At 31.8% G+C, this 21,347-nt stretch overlaps 2 protein-coding genes and 1 pseudogene across 5 annotated transcripts; 2 read left to right on the top strand and 1 right to left on the bottom strand.

Annotated features, from left to right (window-relative positions):
- Nucleotides 1-368: 368 nt before the first annotated feature.
- Nucleotides 369-2,148, top strand: LOC123888312 (annotated as a pseudogene).
- Nucleotides 2,149-7,710: 5,562 nt separating this feature from the next.
- On the top strand, nt 7,711-15,368 carry LOC123888311 (kinesin-like protein KIN-14L). 4 transcript variants are annotated; one of them, XM_045937313.1, is made up of 19 exons: nt 7,711-7,984; nt 8,146-8,303; nt 8,551-8,697; nt 9,092-9,344; nt 10,641-10,741; nt 10,827-10,910; nt 11,419-11,526; nt 11,656-11,730; nt 11,861-11,942; nt 12,045-12,140; nt 12,251-12,424; nt 12,534-12,640; nt 12,802-12,980; nt 13,127-13,288; nt 13,395-13,645; nt 13,759-13,922; nt 14,023-14,663; nt 14,763-14,950; nt 15,278-15,368. In XM_045937313.1, exons 1-19 carry the CDS (start codon nt 7,909-7,911, stop codon nt 15,349-15,351), a joined length of 3,120 nt encoding a protein of 1,039 aa, XP_045793269.1. In that variant the 5' UTR covers nt 7,711-7,908; the 3' UTR covers nt 15,352-15,368. The 4 variants fall into 4 exon arrangements, with proteins under 4 accessions (XP_045793269.1, XP_045793267.1, XP_045793271.1 ...); XM_045937311.1 differs by having other exon boundaries at nt 10,638-10,741; XM_045937315.1 differs by having other exon boundaries at nt 7,712-7,984; nt 10,839-10,910.
- Nucleotides 15,369-17,710: 2,342 nt separating this feature from the next.
- LOC123888310 (xylan glycosyltransferase MUCI21-like) lies at nt 17,711-20,557 on the bottom strand. The gene is made up of 3 exons (XM_045937310.1): nt 19,995-20,557; nt 19,799-19,876; nt 17,711-19,313 (listed from the first exon to the last, which is right to left on the bottom strand). Exons 1-3 carry the CDS (start codon nt 20,212-20,214, stop codon nt 17,983-17,985), a joined length of 1,629 nt encoding a protein of 542 aa, XP_045793266.1. The 5' UTR covers nt 20,215-20,557; the 3' UTR covers nt 17,711-17,982.
- Between the last annotated feature and the right edge of the window lie 790 nt (nt 20,558-21,347).

Here is a 21,347-nt window from a genome sequence, read left to right as displayed (position 1 = left end):
CAATATTGAAATCTATTAAAAAAAAAAGCATCTTTCACATTTCAATGTCTCCCCAATGTCTCATGTAACCTTTCTTATATCACTTTTTAAATTATTTATTATGCAGTTTATTAAATTGTAGTTTTTTAAATTTGGAAAAAGAATTTTGTCAAAAAAAAAATAATGGAAAAAGAATTGATATTTTTTTAAATACCCTTTATTTTTACGTTAATGTATCAAAACATAAATCAATTCTGTTTAACTCATTTTTAGCAAAAATCAAATCTATCAAATTCAATTCTGCTAAATCAATTTTTTTTTGCAATACCACCAAACACAACCATAGTCATGTCACTAATCACATTCATTATTTTGATTTTAACATTGCAGATTTAATATTAATCAATGATCAACTGATACAATATGCACTAGCAGATATTGAGATGATGTTACGTAGTTGTGGGAAGAGTTTAAAAGATTATCCTTCAATGCCTAGAGCAGACACATCATTAGTTCCTGATATACAAAATAGTTTAATACACGACAAATTGAATTATAACAAACAATCATTAGTTGAGGAACATGTTAGATTGATGTCAACTATGATTTCAGAGCAACGTAAAGTATATGACACAATTATGACAAGAGTTAACGAAAACAAACCTGGTGTGTTTTTTCTTTATGGTTATGGCGGTACAGGGAAGACATTTATCTGGAGGGCCATGTCAGTCGCATTACGCTCAAAAGGTGAGATAGTTTTAACAGTTGCCTCAAGTGGGATCGCTGCATTGCTTATACCTAGCGGTAGAACATCACATTCAAGGTTTTGTATTCCTCTAAATGTTGACGAGTTTTCAACACGTACCATAGTTCCTAAAAGTCCTTTGGCATTATTAATACAAAAAGCAAAGCTCATTATATGAGATGAAGCACCAATGATGCACATACATTGTTTCGAAGCTGTTGATCGAACTTTAAAAGATATTCTCAAGTCCGTCGATGAAAAAAATAAACACATTCCCTTCGGTGGAAAAGTTGTTGTTTTTGGCAGAGATTTTAGACAAATTCTATCAGTAATACCCAAAGGTACAAGGCCAGAAGTTGTTCATGCTACTATTAATTCTTCGGTTCTTTGGAATTTTTGTGAAGTTTTAACATTGAGTAAAAACACGAGGCTTCTCGGTGGTGCTTCGAGTGCAGACGTTGAACAAAGAAGATTGTTTTCTGAATGAGTTTTGGGTGTTGGCGATGGAGAAATTGGAGATGACAACGACGATGATTTAGAACTTGACATTCCATCAAATTTATTGATTCCAAATTCATGTGATCCTCTTGCTTCTATCGTTGAAAACACTTATCCCCAACTTTTACAAAACATGAATGATATAACGTATTTAAAAAATAGAGCTATACTAGCTCCTAAAAATTTAATAATCAACACAATAAATGATTATATGTTAGATTTAATTCCTGACGAAGAAAAAACATATTTGAGTTATGATACTCCACTCACACAAAATGTAGACGGCCAAACAGTTGATGATGTTCATACTCCCGAATTTTTGAACACAATTTCTACGTCTGGACTTCCAAATCACAAGTTGAGACTTAAAGTTGGAGTTCCAGTTATGCTATTAAGGAATTTAAATAAAAAATTAGGATTATGCAATGGAACAAGACTTATTATTACGAGATTGGGAAAACGTGCTCTTGAAGGAAAAATTATTTCATGAAGTAATATTGGTGATCAGGTTTTCATATCTAGATTTTCTCTGACACCATCTGACGTGAGAATTCAATTTAAATTTCAACGGAGACAATTTCCTATAACGTGCTCTTGAAGGAAAAATTATTTCATGAAGTAATATTGGTGATCAGGTTTTCATATCTAGATTTTCTCTGACACCATCTGACGTGAGAATTCATTTTAAATTTCAACGGAGACAATTTCCTATAATGATTTCTTTTGCGATGACTATTAATAAGAGTCGGGGACAATCTTTAAAGCATGTTGGGATATATCTTCCGTCGTCAGTGTTTTCACATGGTCAGTTGTATGTTGCAATTTCAAGAGTTACTTCTATAAAAGGATTAAAAATATTGATCATCGATGACAACCGTGAAGATACGACTAAGACTTCGAATGTGGTCTATAAAGAAGTCTTCCGTAATATAACATAATTTTCTTTGTATGAATATTTATCCAAAATTATTATTGAACTATCGTTTAATGTTACTCAACTTTTTTCATATACCTTACATTATTGGAATTATCACATCTTATTTAATCATTATATATCTTACAGCTAATCAGACCTGTGCACTGCACGGGTTGATCTTCTAGTTTATACAATGAAAATGAATAATTGGAGCCTTCCAAAATGGAGCAAAGCTGCACTCCGAACAAACTGAAAAAGTTGTTGTGGGCTCAATCAAAGCCAAATCCAAAAAACAATGAAAAGTTTAGTTTTTCATGTACTTAATATATGTTTTTTTTACACCAGAGCGAATTCACATGCATATTACCCAAATTTCTACCAAACCTAATGACTTTTATGTAGTTAATACGTAAACATTTATATTCATATTTATTTTTTTATATACTTAATATAAATTAATTTTTAGATGAAGAGTCTTGTTGTTGGAGGCAGAGTTTAAGAATATCAAGTCACTCTCCTTATACTATTCTCATTACTCATTACAATTTAATTTTGTTTCTAAACAACGTCATTTTAACAAGCATTGTAACTTTTGTTTTGGACTGGGCCTGAGTCTAACTCGGTGTCGTGCTCGGTCAAACTCAACGCGGTGTTCGGCCTAATTACATGTTGGTCCAAGACCACACATCCCACCCAACAGTCACAAAGCTCTCTATTTATGTAACGGCCTACATCGAAATGATTGGTGTTTAATGTCAATCATGGCATCTAAACTGTTATTCCAACAACCATTAGAATCGAGGTTGTCACATTTTCCCTCTCATTAACAGTCATGGATCCGCGCTGAAGCTATATATCTCTTTCATGCAAAGGGATCAAGTACTCTTAAGCCTTATACTTCACGCACATTTTTACTTGAGCATCAAAGGTCTTTCAAGTACAAACCTCCCGCACAACCACTGTTCACATGCATTGTTTCTCCGCCCATAATCCTTCTGACCAAGTACAATAAACTTTTATTCCCCGAGATAGCAATCCGGTGATAAAAGTGTTCAAAAAAGTTGAAACGAATAGAGTCTGGAATTGATGCATCAAATGTGATGGTGGTGAAGATGTGATGGTGGTGGAGTTGTTTGATAAGCTCTCTTAATTTTATGGCAGTGACGAATTGGTTTGTTTTGTTTATTCTAAGATAAATAGTGGCAATGGATCTCAAATTGTTCTTTTTTTCGGTTTTTGAATTTTTTCTTTTTGAATTTTCTTTTTGAATTTTTTTTTAATAATCAAAATTTCCTATCAAATGTCCTTGCACATGTGAAATGTGATATGGAATGACACATCACTGTTTAACGCCACAAGTAAGCATGTTTAACGGCCAAACTTGGCGGAAGGACTTATTTGTTATAACTTAAAGAGAATTGAGGACTAGTGGCCGTTTGTGTGATCCGTATTTTTTATTCTGCTAACGTGTATATATTTGACTATTATGAGTGGAAAAAAATCATTTAAAAAATACACACATTGTAGTAGAAATAAGACAAAAAAAATTCAGCACCATAAGTAATACAAAAAACTTAAAAAACAAACATGTTAGCAATAGAAACCAAAGAAGAAGCTATTAAACCACTTGAAAAATATAAACATTGTAGCATAAATTGAAAGAGAAAAGAAAATAAAAATTCTATTCTTTTTCCCAAATACTCCAATAGAAAGTACTTGCTCCACGTATATGTTTGTTGATCCCATGATCATACATTAATTTGTGAAGACAAACATTCACATTATCCATACTTGAATGAAACTTTGGATAGAAAATTGCATCCTACAAAAATAAACGTTCACATTTACTCCTTTTTTTTTTGTCATCGACAATGCTGCTTAACATGAAGGTTGAATATAAATTCAATCAAGAGTTAACAAAACATCACTAAAATGTAAGGACTTGATATTCTTATATACAACTTTAATCATGAGGTAATTCAAGAGATGAATAATCTTATATTTTTCATCCAACCATGACATAAAGGAATGATTTAACACGCCATAAAGGCAAAAAATTACAAATAATATACTACTATGAAAATGCACTTGTTTGACCCTATAAAAAAATGCACATGTTAATTTAAAATATGCTCACAGCTACTCATAACATTTGTTTGTTCACGCCATTATTTTCTTCACCATCTTCATTGTGAGTGATTTGAGACTGCAATTTCCTATTGAACTTATATTTAAAGAAAACAACAACCTATAGTATTGATTTGATAAATTATTCCAAAGTGGATTGTTAAAATATTTAAAAGGAAAAGGGCTAACATTTTATCAAGTAGTCAATTCTCACGTACACAACTTAAAAAAATTCCTCCTATGCATGATAAACTTTATGAAATCAAGAAATATTATACTTTTTGAACATTAGATTTACTCAACAAAAAAAAATCAATTTTTTTTTTATTGAATAGGAAAAGTAACTAAAAATTGAGTAGTACTAAAAGAAAGATAAATAATAAGACAACATAAGAAACTCATTAAATCAATCGAAAAATACAAAGAAAAACATGTACATCTAGGGGTGCTCAAATCCAAACCAATCCAAATAAAAACCGAGAACCGATCCAAAAAAACCGAAAACCGCAAAAAACCGAAGTTTTTTGGATGTGTTTGGATGTTCTTTTGTGAAAACCGCTGGATCGGATCGGATTTTGGGTTGATTTCTTAAAACCGATCCAAACCGAACCAAACCGCATACATATATTTTAATATTTATTTATCTTTTTATTAGTATAAATATATATATTGCATTAACCTTTTTTTTCATTTTAAATTTTGTTAATACTATATGTTAGTTTAATTTAATCTATTTTTATTTTACTTTTTATATGTTTCGAATATAATTGGTAATTGTCATTCTAAAATATTAATTTTCAATATATTATATGTTATATTTTACATTAAACTTAATATTTATTTTGTCAAAAATGTCAAACTATTATTTTGTAGCGTTTTTTATAATATTTATATTTATTAAAAAAAATTACAATTTATAATTTGGATATCCAAAAACCGATCCAAATTAAACCGCATAATATTGGATTGGATTGGATAGGATTTTTTTTATTTGTCATCCAAAACCGAACCAAACCGCAAATGAATTTATTTTTGGATCGGATGAGTTTTTGCCTCAAAACCGATCCAAACCGAACCGCGAGCACCCCTATGTACATCTTTCACATCATTATAGAAGACTACTTTTTTATCTCCCACTCTCGCTCTTTGTCTATATTTTTGTATTTGTTGCCTCCACCCGTCGTCTCCATTCCAATCCTTCAATTGTTTCTCCTGAGTCATCTCTTTTATGGTAGTTAATTATTACTTTTCTCTTTAATTACCTTTGTTTTTCATGCACCATTAGTCTCAAAATTTCCTTTTATAATATCAAAAGAAATTAACGTTCTGTCAGGTTTGACTAAAGAAAAAAATATACACATGTCAATCAATTCAACATGAAAATTAAAAATGAAAACTTAACCAATAGTAATCTAATATAAATTTTAAATGTTTGATACCACATACTCAACTCTCAAACTTTAAATTCGGGAGAAAAAAATTTGTTCACACCAAAACATTTAAAGTAAAATAAAAAGGTCATCCCAAATACGGTTTACATCAAGATTCAAATCAAAATTCAATGAAAAGAATTTGAATAAAAAGAACACTACTGATTTTTATTTTTTGCAAAAGAAAGAAAAGTTACGGTAAGAAAAACAAAATAACAACGTTGAGAAAAACAAATGAATAGTTCAATATAATGAGTTTTTTATAATTAAAAGTAAAAAAATGAATGAAATGATTGCATTATAATTGAAATATCTAATTATAATTATAGACAAAGAGCGAGAGTGGGAGATAAAAAAGTAGTCTTCTATAATGATGTGAAAGATGTACATGTTTTTCTTTGTATTTTTCGATTGATTTAATGAGTTTCTTATGTTGTCTTATTATTTGTCTTTCTTTTAGTACTACTCAATTTTTAGTTACTTTTCCTATTCAATAAAAAAAAATTGATTTTTTTTTGTTGAGTAAATCTAATGTTCAAAAAGTATAATATTTCTTGATTTCATAAAGTTTATCATGCATAGGAGGAATTTTTTTAAGTTGTGTACGTGAGAATTGACTACTTGATAAAATGTTAGCCCTTTTCCTTTTAAATATTTTAACAATCCACTTTGGAATAATTTATCAAATCAATACTATAGGTTGTTGTTTTCTTTAAATATAAGTTCAATAGGAAATTGCAGTCTCAAATCACTCACAATGAAGATGGTGAAGAAAATAATGGCGTGAACAAACAAATGTTATGAGTAGCTGTGAGCATATTTTAAATTAACATGTGCATTTTTTTATAGGGTCAAACAAGTGCATTTTCTTAGTAGTATATTATTTGTAATTTTTTGCCTTTATGGCGTGTTAAATCATTCCTTTATGTCATGGTTGGATGAAAAATATAAGATTATTCATCTCTTGAATTACCTCATGATTAAAGTTGTATATAAGAATATCAAGTCCTTACATTTTAGTGATGTTTTGTTAACTCTTGATTGAATTTATATTCAACCTTCATGTTAAGCAGCATTGTCGATGACAAAAAAAAAAGGAGTAAATGTGAACGTTTATTTTTGTATGATGCAATTTTCTATCCAAAGTTTCATTCAAGTATGGATAATGTGAATGTTTGTCTTCACAAATTAATGTATGATCATGGGATCAACAAACATATACGTGGAGCAAGTGCTTTCTATTGGAGTATTTGAGAAAAAGAATAGAATTTTTATTTTCTTTTCTCTTTCAATTTATGCTACAATGTTTATATTTTTCAAGTGGTTTAATAGCTTCTTCTTTGGTTTCTATTGCTAACATGTTTGTTTTTTAAGTTTTTTGTATTACTTATGGTGCTGAATTTTTTTTGTCTTATTTCTACTACAATGTGTGTATTTTTTAAATGATTTTTTTCCACTCATAATAGTCAAATATATACACGTTAGCAGAATAAAAAATACGGATCACACAAACGGGCACGGAACGTGCCCGTTTGGCCACTAGTTTATTATAATGGTTAATTGTCAAATTATCCACACAAAAAAAAAATCAAAGATTTTATTTTATTTCCATATATAAATAAAGGATCCATAAATAAATACACTTTCTTTCTTTTTTTATGAAATTTCCATAGATATACTATATATACTAAAATTAGCTAATATTATAATAATCCCCTAAAAAAGAATGTATTCGCCCTAATCAAATCAAACTATAGTGTCATTTTTACTAAACAATTCATAGAATATTCAGTCAAATATCTCATAATTTTATACCATAAGTCATTTTTGAACCGAAATTGAGAACTTCACAAATACAAGAAAAACAAACACCGCTGGATCAATTGAGTTTGTATATCCAACGAACGGAAATGATCCTTCAGTCCAACGTGCCCTACCAATTTGAATTCAAATTCAACCCAACGTTACGATTCTGTACCTAAGCTTCGTAACCCGAACCTAAACCCTCACTATAATCCGAACCAAAGCAAAATAACACTGTCCCATTCCAACTTCACAAATCATAATTTCATTTTTTTTCTCTTTTCATTCTTCAGCTTCGAAGAAAAATGCAATTTTGCGTTTCATTGTTTTTCACTCTGTGATCAATTTTCACAGAACAAAGATTTCTTGTTTTTTCTTCTATTGTTGTTGATTTTGATTGTTGATTGTTGATGATCATCATGGAGAATTGTTCAAGAAGTGGTGTTCATGATTTCACTATGGCTTCAAGAAAAGCTGAAGAAGCAAGTAAGTTTTCAATTTTCATTTTCCCCCAATTCAATTCAATCTTTTTCATCATTACATTGATTATGTTGATTATGCAAAAAAAAAAAAAGTTTTTTTTTTAAATTATTTATTTTGATTAATTATGTTTCCATTTTGATGCAATGTTGATTTGAATTGTGTAGCTTGGAGACGTTATGAGGCAACACAATGGCTTGAAAATCAAGTGGGTCCTCTTGGAATATCAAATCAACCAACTGAGAGAGATCTTGTTTCTTGCTTGAGAAATGGTTTGATTCTTTGTAAGGCTATTAACAAGATTCATCCAGGTGCAGTGCCAAAGGTATTGCATTTTGATTCTATAATTATGGAATGATTAGTGATCAATGATTAATTACATGTTTTGACAGGTTGAATTTGATATTTCATTTTAATTTTGCCATAAATGCTTATAATATGTGTGATGTTATTTTTGTATACTTAAGATTAAGATAAGATTTGACATTTGACATTTGAATTTGATTGTTTGAATTTGCCATTGGATTTTTACTTTTGCCATAAATGCTTACATTTGATGTTGTTTTTGTAAGGTTGTGGATAATCAAGTGCCATTGCAATCACTTACATGGGATTCCCAGCCTTTGCCAGCTTATCAGTATTTTGAAAATGTCAGAAACTTTCTGGATGCTGCTGCAGAATTAAAGGTTCCAGCTTTCGAAGCTTCTGATCTCGAAAGGGTATGTAATTTATGTTCCATTCCATATACATGTCCAAATGCCATTGTGCTTGTTTTCATGTGTGAGCAAATAGTGTCATGGAAATGGAAAAAAGAAAAGAAAAAAAAAAAACTAGTGCTTTATTAGTAAATTTGGATAAATTCAAGGTTTTGAATGACTTTCACATTATCATTTTCATATAGCAATTAGCAACGGATCATGGTCAAATGTGGCTAATGCGGCCTCAATTGAGGTCGCATTGTGGTCATCGAGAAATTATTGATGTTGCGGCCTAGATTGTGGTCAATGGTCATGACTTATGTTTTGAAACCTAGATATATCTAGTTGCTGTTAAGCTTTTGGTTTTAAATTAGTGTGTTTGAATTTGAACAAGTATGCTGGTATTTGTTTTCAGGAAAGTGTAGAGAATGGATCAGCAGGAAAAATTGTTGATTGCATTCTATCACTTAAAGGGTTTCATGAGTCAAAGCAGATGGGCAATCAGAGTGGAAGCAAACACGTGAAATCTCCTTTAGTTTTGCAATCAATCAGTAGATTGCAACAAAGAGCCACAACTGCATTACCCTCTGATGCATGCAGGCGCTTGGATTTGTCTGCAACATCGGAAAAAAAGCCTCCTGCTGAGAATAATTCTCAAAAACGGGAAGGTTCGATTTCTCAACCTTACTCATATTTGTATCTGATTTGAATTTGAATTGAAATTGAATCCTTTAGCTGATGATGGCTAGCTTCTAAAGTATAACATTAATTACCGGACTTTGCTAGTTGGCATTTATTACCTGACTTTGCTAGTTGGCATTTTGCACTTTTTATGGATAATTGATTCAGAATGATGGAGAACTTAATTGATATGTTCCTTGGCTGTATAATCAATCTGTAGAAGTTACTAAAATTGTCAACCGCTTCTTGCTTTACGCACTGGTAATGAAATGGAAAGTTTTTATTGAAATCATAGCATTCAATACATTAATGAGTAAAAGTTGTATGTTCAATTATACAAATCTTTTATATTATAAGTTTGTATACATAAGCAAACTTTAAACCCTAATTTGTTTTCGATGTTTTCCCTCCATTTTATTTTGCAATTTTTATTAAAAAATAATACAATTTTGTCTTGACTATGATTCGAACCCCTAAAACATGTGCTTCAATTATGAAAGAATTTAGGAATCCTAATATGTTAACCATGTTTTCAATAAATTTGAACGGCGGAATTAATCACAATTTTTATTTATTTATGGATGTCTACTTAAGTTTATGTTCTTGATTATGTCTTTAATTTTTTTTTAACCTTTAATTATCATCAATTTTTTAACCTTTAGTTATCAGCAATTTTTTTTTTAATAAGTAAACAAAACGATGGGGTTCCAAAATTATTTAAAAAATATATAAAATATAAAATAAGCACATTAACAAATATAGAATAATTAGTCCATGAAATTTCCTATACTACTCTTATTGAAAATGCTCTTAGAATTTTTGTATTTTATTTTTTATTGTTACATATTACACCTAATTAGACCCATGCACCGCATGGGTCAAAGTTCTAGTTCCATTATAAAAAAAAAAAATTACTGCTTTTGAAAGCAATTAGGTTTGATCTAGTGGTGAGGGATTTGGGTAGTATGCATGAGGTCCTAGGCTTCCTGCTTTTAATTTTTTTGCAATTGCCTTGTAATAAATTTTTAAGCCTAAACTCAATGAACATGAGGCTGTAAATATATTTGACTTGTTGTGTACATCATGGGCTAATTTTTTAATTTAAATAAATAATTTAACCTTTTTCCCGATTCGTTCATTCATACATTTCCTACTATGTGAAAAAAAATTAAGATATTCTACTTTGACAATTGAAAAAGAAAGCACCTGTGTGTATGTATGTGTATTTTGTTTTGATGCATTGGATGCGGACCTTTATAAACTAATTTCATTGGATGCAGCAGAAATTACAGAATCACTTGTCAAGATACTAGTTGACCGTATGCTTGATGCCAAAGAAAATATCGACGGAAAACTTGTTGCTTCTCTTTGTAATGGAGACATGGTAATCATAAGTTGTACTTGTAACCATGTAAACAAATGGGTTTAATTAACATATTGAAATACATCAGTTGCCTAATCATTATTAGTGTTTACTGCAGGATCCATTAATCCTATTTAATCAGATTTTGACTAGTTATTGTGGGGAACAGCCATCTATGAAGGTCCCTGAGGTTAGTTGGAGATTTTCCAAAGTAATCCTTTTTGGTGCTAATTTCTTAATGAGTCATATACTGCAAATTATGTGAGGTTAAGATAAATAATTGAAAACACTCATCCTTGATTTTTATTTTTTGGTTGAAGAATGCTCTTGTCAATATTATAATTTATAATCCTTGATGTATATTGTGGTCTTCTTAAGCTCATGAACCAATGTCGTGGTCAGAAATTATTTATTGTTTGCAATGCCCTCTTCATTAATAATATGTAGGGAAACAATTCCTTAATCTACAAGTCATGTTTTATCACACCAATCTATTTTGAAAATTTAAGGTATAACATGTGAAAGGATATACATAAAGGTTATTCTCTTATTCCATTATGCCTCTTCATTCTATTATGAGAAACAATTTAAATATTTTGAAAAGGACTATTTCATGAAATATTGTGAATGTAAATATTTTCTTTCTATGCCAAAGTTTTCTTATGATACCTAACAAATGAATTCTTGGCCTAAAACAGTTGCCATTGCTACTAAAGAATTTTACAAAAGAAGGGAGTAGCTTACCACCTGATTTCACTTCCAAACCGACAGAATCAAATGCTCTCTCTGCAAGTCAAATTTCCAAGGTACCATCTGTTTTTTCTTTTTTGTTTAAATGCTTTCTCTTTGCGCTTTCAATTAAATTATTTTCCGATTTTTTTTTACTACAGTTATGTCAACTTTGAGTACTAATATGGTCAATGTGCATTTCATAGTGTTACAGAGCTTGCCCCGGAAAGTGCACATGCAATCACAAGCATCTCATAGACATACAGGAAAAAGAACTTCAGGTAGGCATTTGCGCAGCTTGCAATAGGGTTCTACTGCATTTTTCAGATAGTGTACCGTATATATTTACTTTTTAAGCATAGCACGGCCTGCATTTTTGAGGCAAGGTATATAAATCATGTCTTTATTCAGGATCTCAAGGCTTTGAAATTGAAAGTTAAGAATGAGTTTGAAGAGATGCAATCACAGGTTCAGAAATTTTTCAATGATATAGGTATGAATAGCCATTAACTTTGCAAGCTTCTTATTTTTACATCAATCATTCACAAAAATAAGAGATGGATTTTAATGGTTTTGTGTTACTACATGAATTTAGGAAGTCAAGTAAATGAGATGTCAACCAAAGCTCTTGGTTATCACAAAGTAGTAGAAGAGAACAGAAAACTATACAACATGGTCCAAGATTTGAAAGGTTGATTTACTTTTAGATTTAATTGTAGTTAAAACTTAAAGTTCTGTATCTTTTTCACTATCCTTGGTCTCTAAGTTAACTTTGTCTACCTTTTCAAATGCAAAATGCAGGTAATATTCGAGTTTACTGCAGAATCAGACCTGCATTCAGTTCCGAATCCAAGAATGTTGTTGATTTCATTGGGGAAGACGGTTCTCTATTCATTATAGATCCATCTAAAACACTAAAAGATGGAAGAAAACTTTTTCAATTTAATCGGATTTTCGGTCCAACAGCTGGCCAAGGTAGAGTTCTAAAAGCTAAATAATGTAGAATTTGTGTGCGCTTATCATAACCAGCACCCTCTCTTTCTTTCAATCTCTTTGTTGATGAAATTTACTATTTTGTACTCAGACGAGGTTTATCGAGACACTCAACCTTTAATTAGGTCTGTGATGGATGGATACAACGTTTGTATTTTTGCTTATGGTCAAACGGGATCTGGGAAGACTCACACCATGGTAAGATACTTGATATAAATTTTGCTTTAAATTATTATTCGTTCGTTCGTATTATCTTTAGCCATTAACTCATGCAAGAACCAGCAATAACTGTTTTACTATATTTTATTTGCACATGAAAAGTGAGAGTGGTTCCATCTAATATTTTTCTCATGTGGTAGAGCGGTCCTTCCGACGGAACATCCAAGGATATGGGGATCAATTATCTGGCTCTCAATGATTTGTTTCAAATGTCTAATGAAAGGAGGGACAATATAAAGTATGACATTTATGTCCAAATGGTTGAGATTTACAATGAACAAGTAAGAGACCTACTTGCAGAGGACAAAACAGAAAACAAATATCCTTTTTCTTATTCATTATTATTAAATAGGGTCAGAAATATTTTCATGCTTTTGTTCAAAATGCAAAGCAGAGAAATCTGTTTTATTTCTTGTCTTTTGTTCTTACTTCTTGCAAGAAGTTTATATCCTTAATTAAGCTCACATTAGAGATCCGGAGCTGCAACGATGATGGGTTGAGCCTTCCTGATGCTAGATTGCGGTCAGTAAACTCTACCACTGATGTTCTGACCCTCATGAAACTTGGCGAGGTTAACCGCGCCGTCAGTTCTACAGCAATAAACAATAGGAGTAGTCGTTCACACAGGTGAGTTTTCATTTTTCAGGAGTTCTAGAAACTTCTTTCCCTTTCTATATATAATGATTTTGTATGGTTTAGGCACTTATTGATAAGGCTTTTGAATGTGTCTCAGTGTACTTACGGTGCATATCAATGGCAAAGATACATCTGGCAACTCCATTCGAAGTTGTCTTCATTTAGTAGACCTTGCTGGAAGCGAAAGAGTTGACAAGTCTGAAGTCACAGGAGATAGACTTAAGGAAGCGCTATATATTAACAAGTCTCTTTCTTGTTTGGGAGATGTGATCACAGCACTGGCACAGAAGAATTCTCACATTCCTTACAGGAATAGCAAACTCACACTACTTTTGCAGGACTCGTTAGGTACGTACTGGTGTCCATTATGTCGAAGAAAAGCTTTGAAGACTCTCTACACCTTTGTTTTTTCACCATAAAACAATATCTTGATGTTTTCAATGGAAATATCTGCATTATAGGTGGACATGCTAAAACTTTGATGTTTGCACATGTGAGTCCCGAAGCAGATTCCTTTAGTGAAACAGTGAGTACTCTAAAATTTGCTCAGAGGGTTTCCACTGTGGAACTTGGTGCAGCCCGGATGAACAAAGAAAGCAGTGAAGTTATGCAACTTAAAGCACAGGTAAGAGTGTCTACTTAAAAGCACAACATTTGATTGCTTCATTCTGACGAAAAGTTAAAGTAACCATGTTTTCCTCATTTTTTGTATCAATGCTATATAGGTTGAGAACCTTAAGATTGCATTGGCAAACAAAGAAAATTCAAGACCAATGTTTAATAAAACTAAAGAGCCTCTCACTCCAGTAGAAAAAACTCCACTGCGCCTGCGAAGACTTAGTATTGAGAATTGCAGCACGGTAAAGACTGACAAACCTGTGAAAGCTGAGGATAAAACTGGAGCCAAATCACCTTCTTACATTCCCCGTTCAAGACGGCTAAGCTTGGAAGGTCCAAGAACTATTAAAAAAGCATCATCTGATGTAAACAAAACTTTACAGTTTGAGCCAATGTCTCAACAGAAATATCGTCTACAGCAAGATCCAGAAGCAGTGTCAAAGCTAAATGGCCAATTGAGCAATGGCAATTCCAGATCAGATGTGCATGTTAAAGCTCCTTCAAGTCCTACAAACATGTATCAGAAGAGGTTGATAAAAGTTGATAGTGGAGTCCAAATACACCCTCTTCAACTACCTAAAACACCTGAACAACAATTGCTAGATAAAAATGATTCAAACCGAATTGTGCCAACTGACCTTGCTGATTCCATAACAACAAAGGCGATTGGTAGCACAAATGGAAAAGGATCCCAGCTAAGAAGATCCCTTAGAACAATTGGGAAACTGATTAATGGCCCTGATAAGAAGTATATTTTTTTTAGAGGCTTTCTAAGTTTTTTTTTGTTTTTAATATTTCTCAGTGTTTCAAGTGTTTTACCGAATCTTCTACTTTGAACAATATGCAGGAGCCAACAAATTATGGTTGAAGTGAAGTCACCTATCAAGAGCAGCAATCATGCAAATCAGATAAAGTCGCCAATAGCAGCAAGTGAGAGGAAAAAAAGGAGGCAATCTTTAACAGGAATTCAACCATCCGGGCCTAACAATTCGCGAAGATCTTCTCTTGGAGGAGTGAAACCGGTCCCAGTAGCATGTAAGTTAAACCTGCAGAATTGCCATTTTTCATTTCTCATTGATATGGAATAGTTGACAATTTGACATAATCATTGTAACTTAACTTATTTGGGTCTTGAGAAATGAGAAGTACTAATTTTGATCCTCAAAAGTCTCTAATATTGGTTCTTTGTAAGGATACTTTAGTCCTCATCATGGACTACATTGACAGTATTTGAGATTCTTAAAGACTAACTTAATACTTTTGATTATCATAGGCCAAATAAGTTTTTTTTTTTTGTAAAGCATCATTTTGAGCTTATACTCTTCTTAATGTTAATATACTGAGTCTGTTTCATGCATGTAGATGAGAAGGAGAGAAATGCTAGAACACCTCCTCCTGTTCATTCAGAAAGCAAAACTTCAAAACGGTGGCTATAGGAGGATAATAGGTGCTTTGCTTGTTGTTCAAAAAAATAGGTGCTTTGCTTTGACTTGAAGCACACCAAGGCTGGATGGACCTGACCTGACTCTAATTTAGGACAAGCTCCAATTTTGTTGGAGTTTTTTGTTTTCACATTAACAAAGATGCCTTTTTTTTTTTTAAAAAACAAATTGGGGGAGGGAAATTTGAAGTGAAAATTGCAAGTATGGAAAGAGAGTCAGTGTAGATACTTAGATTAAAAAAAATATTCAAGGGGGCTGTCTACCTTATTTTTCATAAGGGCATTCTTGACTTCTTGTAATAATTTTTCATAAAAAATATTCAATTTTATCATTTTAAGTTTAACATGTTGCAGGGTTTCTTTAGCAATAGTAGTATGTCTTAATGCAAATGATACTCTTAATTTTTTAGAGTTTAATCTGCATACATTATCAACTGACATCTAATGTAAAACCATGATTTATCCATAACAGTAAGTGACTTAACAATAATACATAAGTATGGAACTATGGGACCAGGATTCATTGCATTCATAAAGTGATCCATGGTGGATCAGTCACGAATAACATTATAACGAATACGAATTTTACAAAATTCACTGTTAGATTGAAAGTTTAGATCATATAGATCGTCCATAGAAAAATTTAGAAAAATTGAAAATCATTTGATATGTTATTGAAACACATTAAGATTAACGGTTTATTAAATAACGTAAATCTTGACGGGTCTCAATAACATATAAAATAATTTTCAAAAAAATTTAAAAAATTTATGGATGATACGATATAAACTTTTAATCCAACAATGAATTTTGTAAAATTCATATTCGGTAGATCACTTGTCCACGGTGGACCAGTTGTGAAGGTAGTTCACCGTAACATTAGCCTAGAAATAGAACTTATGTACTAAAAGTCTAAAACATTCCATTTAAGTATTCGGTTTAGTTAACAAACCTAAAAATTCTGATAACTGTTTGGTTTAGATATTACTAATTATAGACTATAGTGATGAATCGATGATTTTGTAAATGAGAAAGACAGAATAGAACAAGGATCTATGTTGCGTAGTACCATTTCTTCATAGTTCATAATACGTTAGTGGTCCCTATTGAATCTGCCTAACAAAGTCACATGTGGATAATGCACTTGCCATACTGAGATTCAATCATGTCTTCACCAAGGTATCATCACATGCACAAACTAAGTAGTACATAATCCTCGAAGATAACGTTAGCACATGTCACAAATGTCACATACATACTTTTACGTTCCATCAAGCAACTTTGTTGAGTACAAAGAAAAACTTTGTGATCATGCACTTTGATAAATCTGTGATATTCGGTAGATTTTCATTTATTTGTTTAAGAGTCTCGTATTAAATGAAATATAGTTAAAATATATGCTTATAAATTGTGGCAATCGACTTTATAAATTGGATTGGTAGGATTGAATTAGGTTCAATAAGATAAAAATTTGTTGCATAATCTCCGATTAGTTGTGCTCGTTAAGATAATAATTAGCAAGAGAATCTTATAATTTCACCACATAACTGTTGGTGTGTGTTTAGTTTTAGAATAGGGAGAACAAAAAGTGATTCTAGACAAGTAAAACCACTTCAAAGTTAACTCAATTTTAACTAAGAGTAAATTTTGATCCACTTTATATACATTCAAAGATACATTTCTGCCTTCAATGGTGACATATCCTAGTGCCTTCTGGCCTATGTTAAACAGGAATCCAAGTTTGGAATCCAAGACATCCTTTTCATATTATGGCAGCTTTGCACTGTTGTAAAGATTCCCATTATGTCCTTTACTTTCAATTTAGAAAATGAACCAAAAATACAATATTAGGTTTTGAATAGATATAGGACAACTCTCCTCGTTCTCGTGAGTTTCACTCAGTTAGTAGGAACATCGTATTATATATAGAGGGGTCTGGATTCAAATCTCGAACACTCCACTTATTAGTGAAATTCTAAAAAACTATCCTCTTACAAATAATGTGTTGGAAATCAAGGTTTAATTTTTACTAAAATGGCAATAAACAGATACAAATATTAGACCAATTCTTTATATGTGTCAAACATGGACTCATTCTTTACAACTTCAGAAAAAATTAAGTTAAAATGCATAGACTAATATCAGATTATATAAAAGAAGCTTTTCTTTTGAAAAATGATTAGTTATTGCAATATTTTCCTATTAGTACTCATGAAAAAGTTTATCTAACCTAACAATGCCCACAATAATTGACTGAAGTTATAACAAAATAAAAGAAAGAAAAAACTTTGTTAGTTTGGCAAACATCATCATAATCAACTTTAATCTCTCAAGAGAATATGAAACCATCCAAATTTGACAATTGAATTTGAATTGTAGCAAACAATAAACAACGTTACATGAGTATTATCAACACACCAAAAATGATAGAATAACAAGTTGCTGTTTTTTTTCTTACTTACACATCCTAGTATCATAGTATGTATACTTAGTCCTAAGTACTTGCTGTACACAACATGCTAAGAACTTTACAGGTTGTCATAATATGCATAAGAATGTTAAACAATTCAAAACCAAAGAATTTTTTTTTTACATCAAAGAATGTGAAACCGTGGAATCGAAAATTTCACTGTGGTTGGTGTTGAAGATTCAAATTTGATCTGAGAACGGTGTACTCGTAAGCTCTATGCAACCTTTTTCTGAATCTTCTAAGGTCCAATTTAACATTTTGGCTATCAAGATAAATCTTCTTTGTATATTCCCACCCTTTCTCTGTAATGCTATCAGGGTCTCTCAAAATAGGATCATTTTTATCATATTTACCATATAATGAGCTTTCTTTTGGATGAATTTCGTAACTGATGTATTTCAAACCAAGCTTCCTTGCAGGTTCGCCATAATAAGTATCTGCAGCCCAATTTGTACCAAGAGGAACAACTTGAATGAACACTGAACGAGGTTTCATGAACATGAAATGTGTCATTGCTGCTCCATGAACACCGATCATCACATCACTTTCATTTAGTACTCTATAAATCTTTGCCAATTCTGTTGTTTGTTTAGGTTTTAAAACTTTTACCTTGAAACCAATTTCCTCGGCCATTTTCACTAGCAAATTCTCGTTAGTTATAGCTCTTGAACCGCTTCTAGAGACAATAACCAATTTTGGTTTCGTCCGTGCAATTTCATGTAATCTTTGTGAGGCTTTTGATCCTGGTTCTGATGATGGAGATAAGGAGATTTGTCGTTGTTGGCGCAGTTTCTCTTGAGCTTCCCTTTCCTCGTCTTTAATTAGTCCTTTAATCCGAGGCGAATAAGCTTTGTCCAAAAGGTTTCTAAAATCAACAATGTTTTTGCTACCTTCCATCGATGAAGAATCCACAGCTAGTTCATCGTGGATTTTGAGACCAACAATGGCTTCGGAGAAACAATGAGTCCTATTGTCTTCACTAAAATCAATCGGTGGAAATTCCGATAAATGAGAAAGGATGTCACCGTATTTTGTGATCCACCAACTATGATATTCAAGTATCACAAACACAACCTTCTTGTTGAAATGCTGTGAAGTGATGTACAAAGGTATGATTCCATCATTGAACTCATGATAAACATTGCCGGTGTAGCCTCCGTTAGAAAAAAACACTGCAGGAACATCATGTTGCACATCACAACCTTGCACATTACCTGAATTCACTTTCTTTGCAACAAGGTTCAATTCATCAATGGTGTCCATTACACTTGTCTCCCATTTTCTAGTATAAGGCTTTATCTTTTCATGTTGGAGCACTTGTTCCGCTTCATTTTCGCCTTTTCTAGCTTCATCAGTCCGTGAAACATTATCGACATGGCTTATTGAGTTGTAGAGGAATATTGATGAGGATGAAGAGTGTGTTCTTATGTCACCTTTCATCACACATATATCAGAACGGTAACCGCTTCTATCACAACATATAGTTCCTGTAATGAAGTAAGAAAAATGATTATTTTGAGAAAATAATATAAAGAAAAATGTTACAATGAGAATATGGAAAATGGAAAATAAGTACCATTTCGATAAATTACTTAGTTTAAGTCGAATCATTTGGGAGAACCCGAATTCGAATCCCTGCTAGAGCAATCTTAGTCAGACTTTAATTACCTCTCAACCACGAATTACCAGGGTTCCTTGCTATAGGAACGAGATGGTAATTGTCTTAACCCTACAATTCCTAAGGAAAAAAGCTCTACTAATCCGGAGTTCGTTCAAAAGAAAAATAACATATGACCAAAGATTGTTCCTGACAGGTATTGAACTCGGGTTCTCCTGATTGATTCGACTTTAACCGAAGCTCGTTAACCAGATAAACTTAACCACTTTGGTTTATGTGGATGCTATATGACTTAACATGTAAAATCACACTAAACAATCATAGAAAAACAAGAAGAACTAAATAATGGTTTACCAGTTGAAACAGAAGAACATGCAGAAGCTTTTACATCAACACCATCTTGGTTGCTATCATTTTCAGGTCCATAAGAATCTGAAAAAAAGTAAGAAAACAAGATCAACACAAAGCAAAATAGAAGACAAAAAAACAAAAAACAGAGGAAAAAGAAACAAGTTGAAAAAACAAGTTTAGATTAAGAGATAGTACTTACATAATAGGGATAAAGAGAAAGAGGGTCCAAGGAAAAAAGGTGCGAAAACATAGCAACAAGAGAGAAAAGTGATGAGGAAAAGAAAAGACAACAACTTTGGTCTTGTTCTTTTGCAATAAACAGAACTAGAACAATCCATGAGATGATTTAGTGACTCTTCATCTTTGATTATGTAGTCTGTTGGTTTTCTGAATTGATGGTAACGGTGGTGATGAACCATTTTTGTTGTTGTCACCTTTTTGAGAGAGAAAAATAGAAGGATGGAAAAGAGGGTTTTTGGAAGAAAGTTAGTAGTATAGTTGAGATGGTTTTATTGTGAGGAGGAGAAAGAGAATGAAAGGAAAGAATTAGGAAAGAAAGAAATGAAGGAAGGTTTGAAAGTTTGGGGAAAGTGAAATGAACTCGGTTTTCTATGTATGTAGTGTAGTTGTAGCTATATACACAGACACGCATACATGATATGATAGCAATACACAGCGTACAGAGAGAAGTGGTTTTGTTTACGTTATTCGACTCGTTCATATCTGGTTGGCTGGTTAATGGCTTTTGTCCAGTCTATTCACGCGGACAAATGTTAAGACTTTCACTATATTCCTTCAATTTTATTTTTTTTAATAACTTTATATTGTCATATTTTTTTTTTTTACAAAAAGTTATTTTGTTATTTTAGAATAAAAAGTTGTCACCTGATTTGATGAAAAAACGAAAATTTCAGTTTTTGTCCGGTTCTTTAACTCCAGCATGTGCGGTATCATGAATTGTTTTAAAATTTAACATAGTATAACTAAAATTATCATGTCCAGTCCCTTATTTTTTATAGATCAAAAACACCCTTAGCTTTTTAGGGGAATGAGACTCTGATAATTCAAAGTTCAATAATTTTTTTTTATTTGTCATATCCTAAGACATTAATTAAGGAATGAGTGTCTCTGATACACTAATTAAGAAAATAAAAAATAATTTTATATAAAAAAATATTTTATATTTTTAAAAGATTGAATTTTCAATATCGTTTTACAATATCATATTTATTTTTTTAATTAGTGTCTCAGATACATTAGTTGACCTGAAAACAATCAAAAAATTAAGATGCGAGAACACGAACCGGAGACCAAAAACACCATGCCAAAACCAACGGCAATCATAAGACCACAACATAGAGAGACTGGGTTTTTTGGACACGTTATTCTACTTTGTACTTTTTTTTTACAAAAAGAGGCTAAGGTCCTTCTAATTTGGACTACTTTTTTTTTTTAAAGTAGTTTAGTAGCTATAATTTCATCCTTAAGATCGATAAGTGAGATGATTGAGGTTCGAACTCTGACTCCCTACATATATAATGAAATGTCTTTA

Source organism: Trifolium pratense, linkage group LG6, assembly GCF_020283565.1.
Source record: "Trifolium pratense cultivar HEN17-A07 linkage group LG6, ARS_RC_1.1, whole genome shotgun sequence".
Lineage (NCBI taxonomy): Eukaryota > Viridiplantae > Streptophyta > Magnoliopsida > Fabales > Fabaceae > Trifolium > Trifolium pratense.
The sequence above is the reverse complement of the archived record's forward strand: the minus strand, read 5'-3'. Positions and strand labels throughout refer to the sequence as shown.

Coding starts and splice junctions, on each gene's coding strand:
- LOC123888311 (XM_045937311.1), top strand. CDS start 7,909: ATGATCATCATGGAGAATTGTTCAAGAAGTGGTGTTCATGATTTCACT. Junction 7,985..8,145: donor AAGAAAAGCTGAAGAAGCAA/GTAAGTTTTCAA, acceptor TGAATTGTGTAG/CTTGGAGACGTTATGAGGCA. Junction 14,664..14,762: donor ATTAATGGCCCTGATAAGAA/GTATATTTTTTT, acceptor AACAATATGCAG/GAGCCAACAAATTATGGTTG.
- LOC123888310 (XM_045937310.1), bottom strand. CDS start 20,214: ATGGTTCATCACCACCGTTACCATCAATTCAGAAAACCAACAGACTAC. Junction 19,877..19,994: donor TTTCTCTTTATCCCTATTAT/GTAAGTACTATC, acceptor ACTTTTTTTCAG/ATTCTTATGGACCTGAAAAT. Junction 19,314..19,798: donor ATGTTCTTCTGTTTCAACTG/GTAAACCATTAT, acceptor ACTTCATTACAG/GAACTATATGTTGTGATAGA.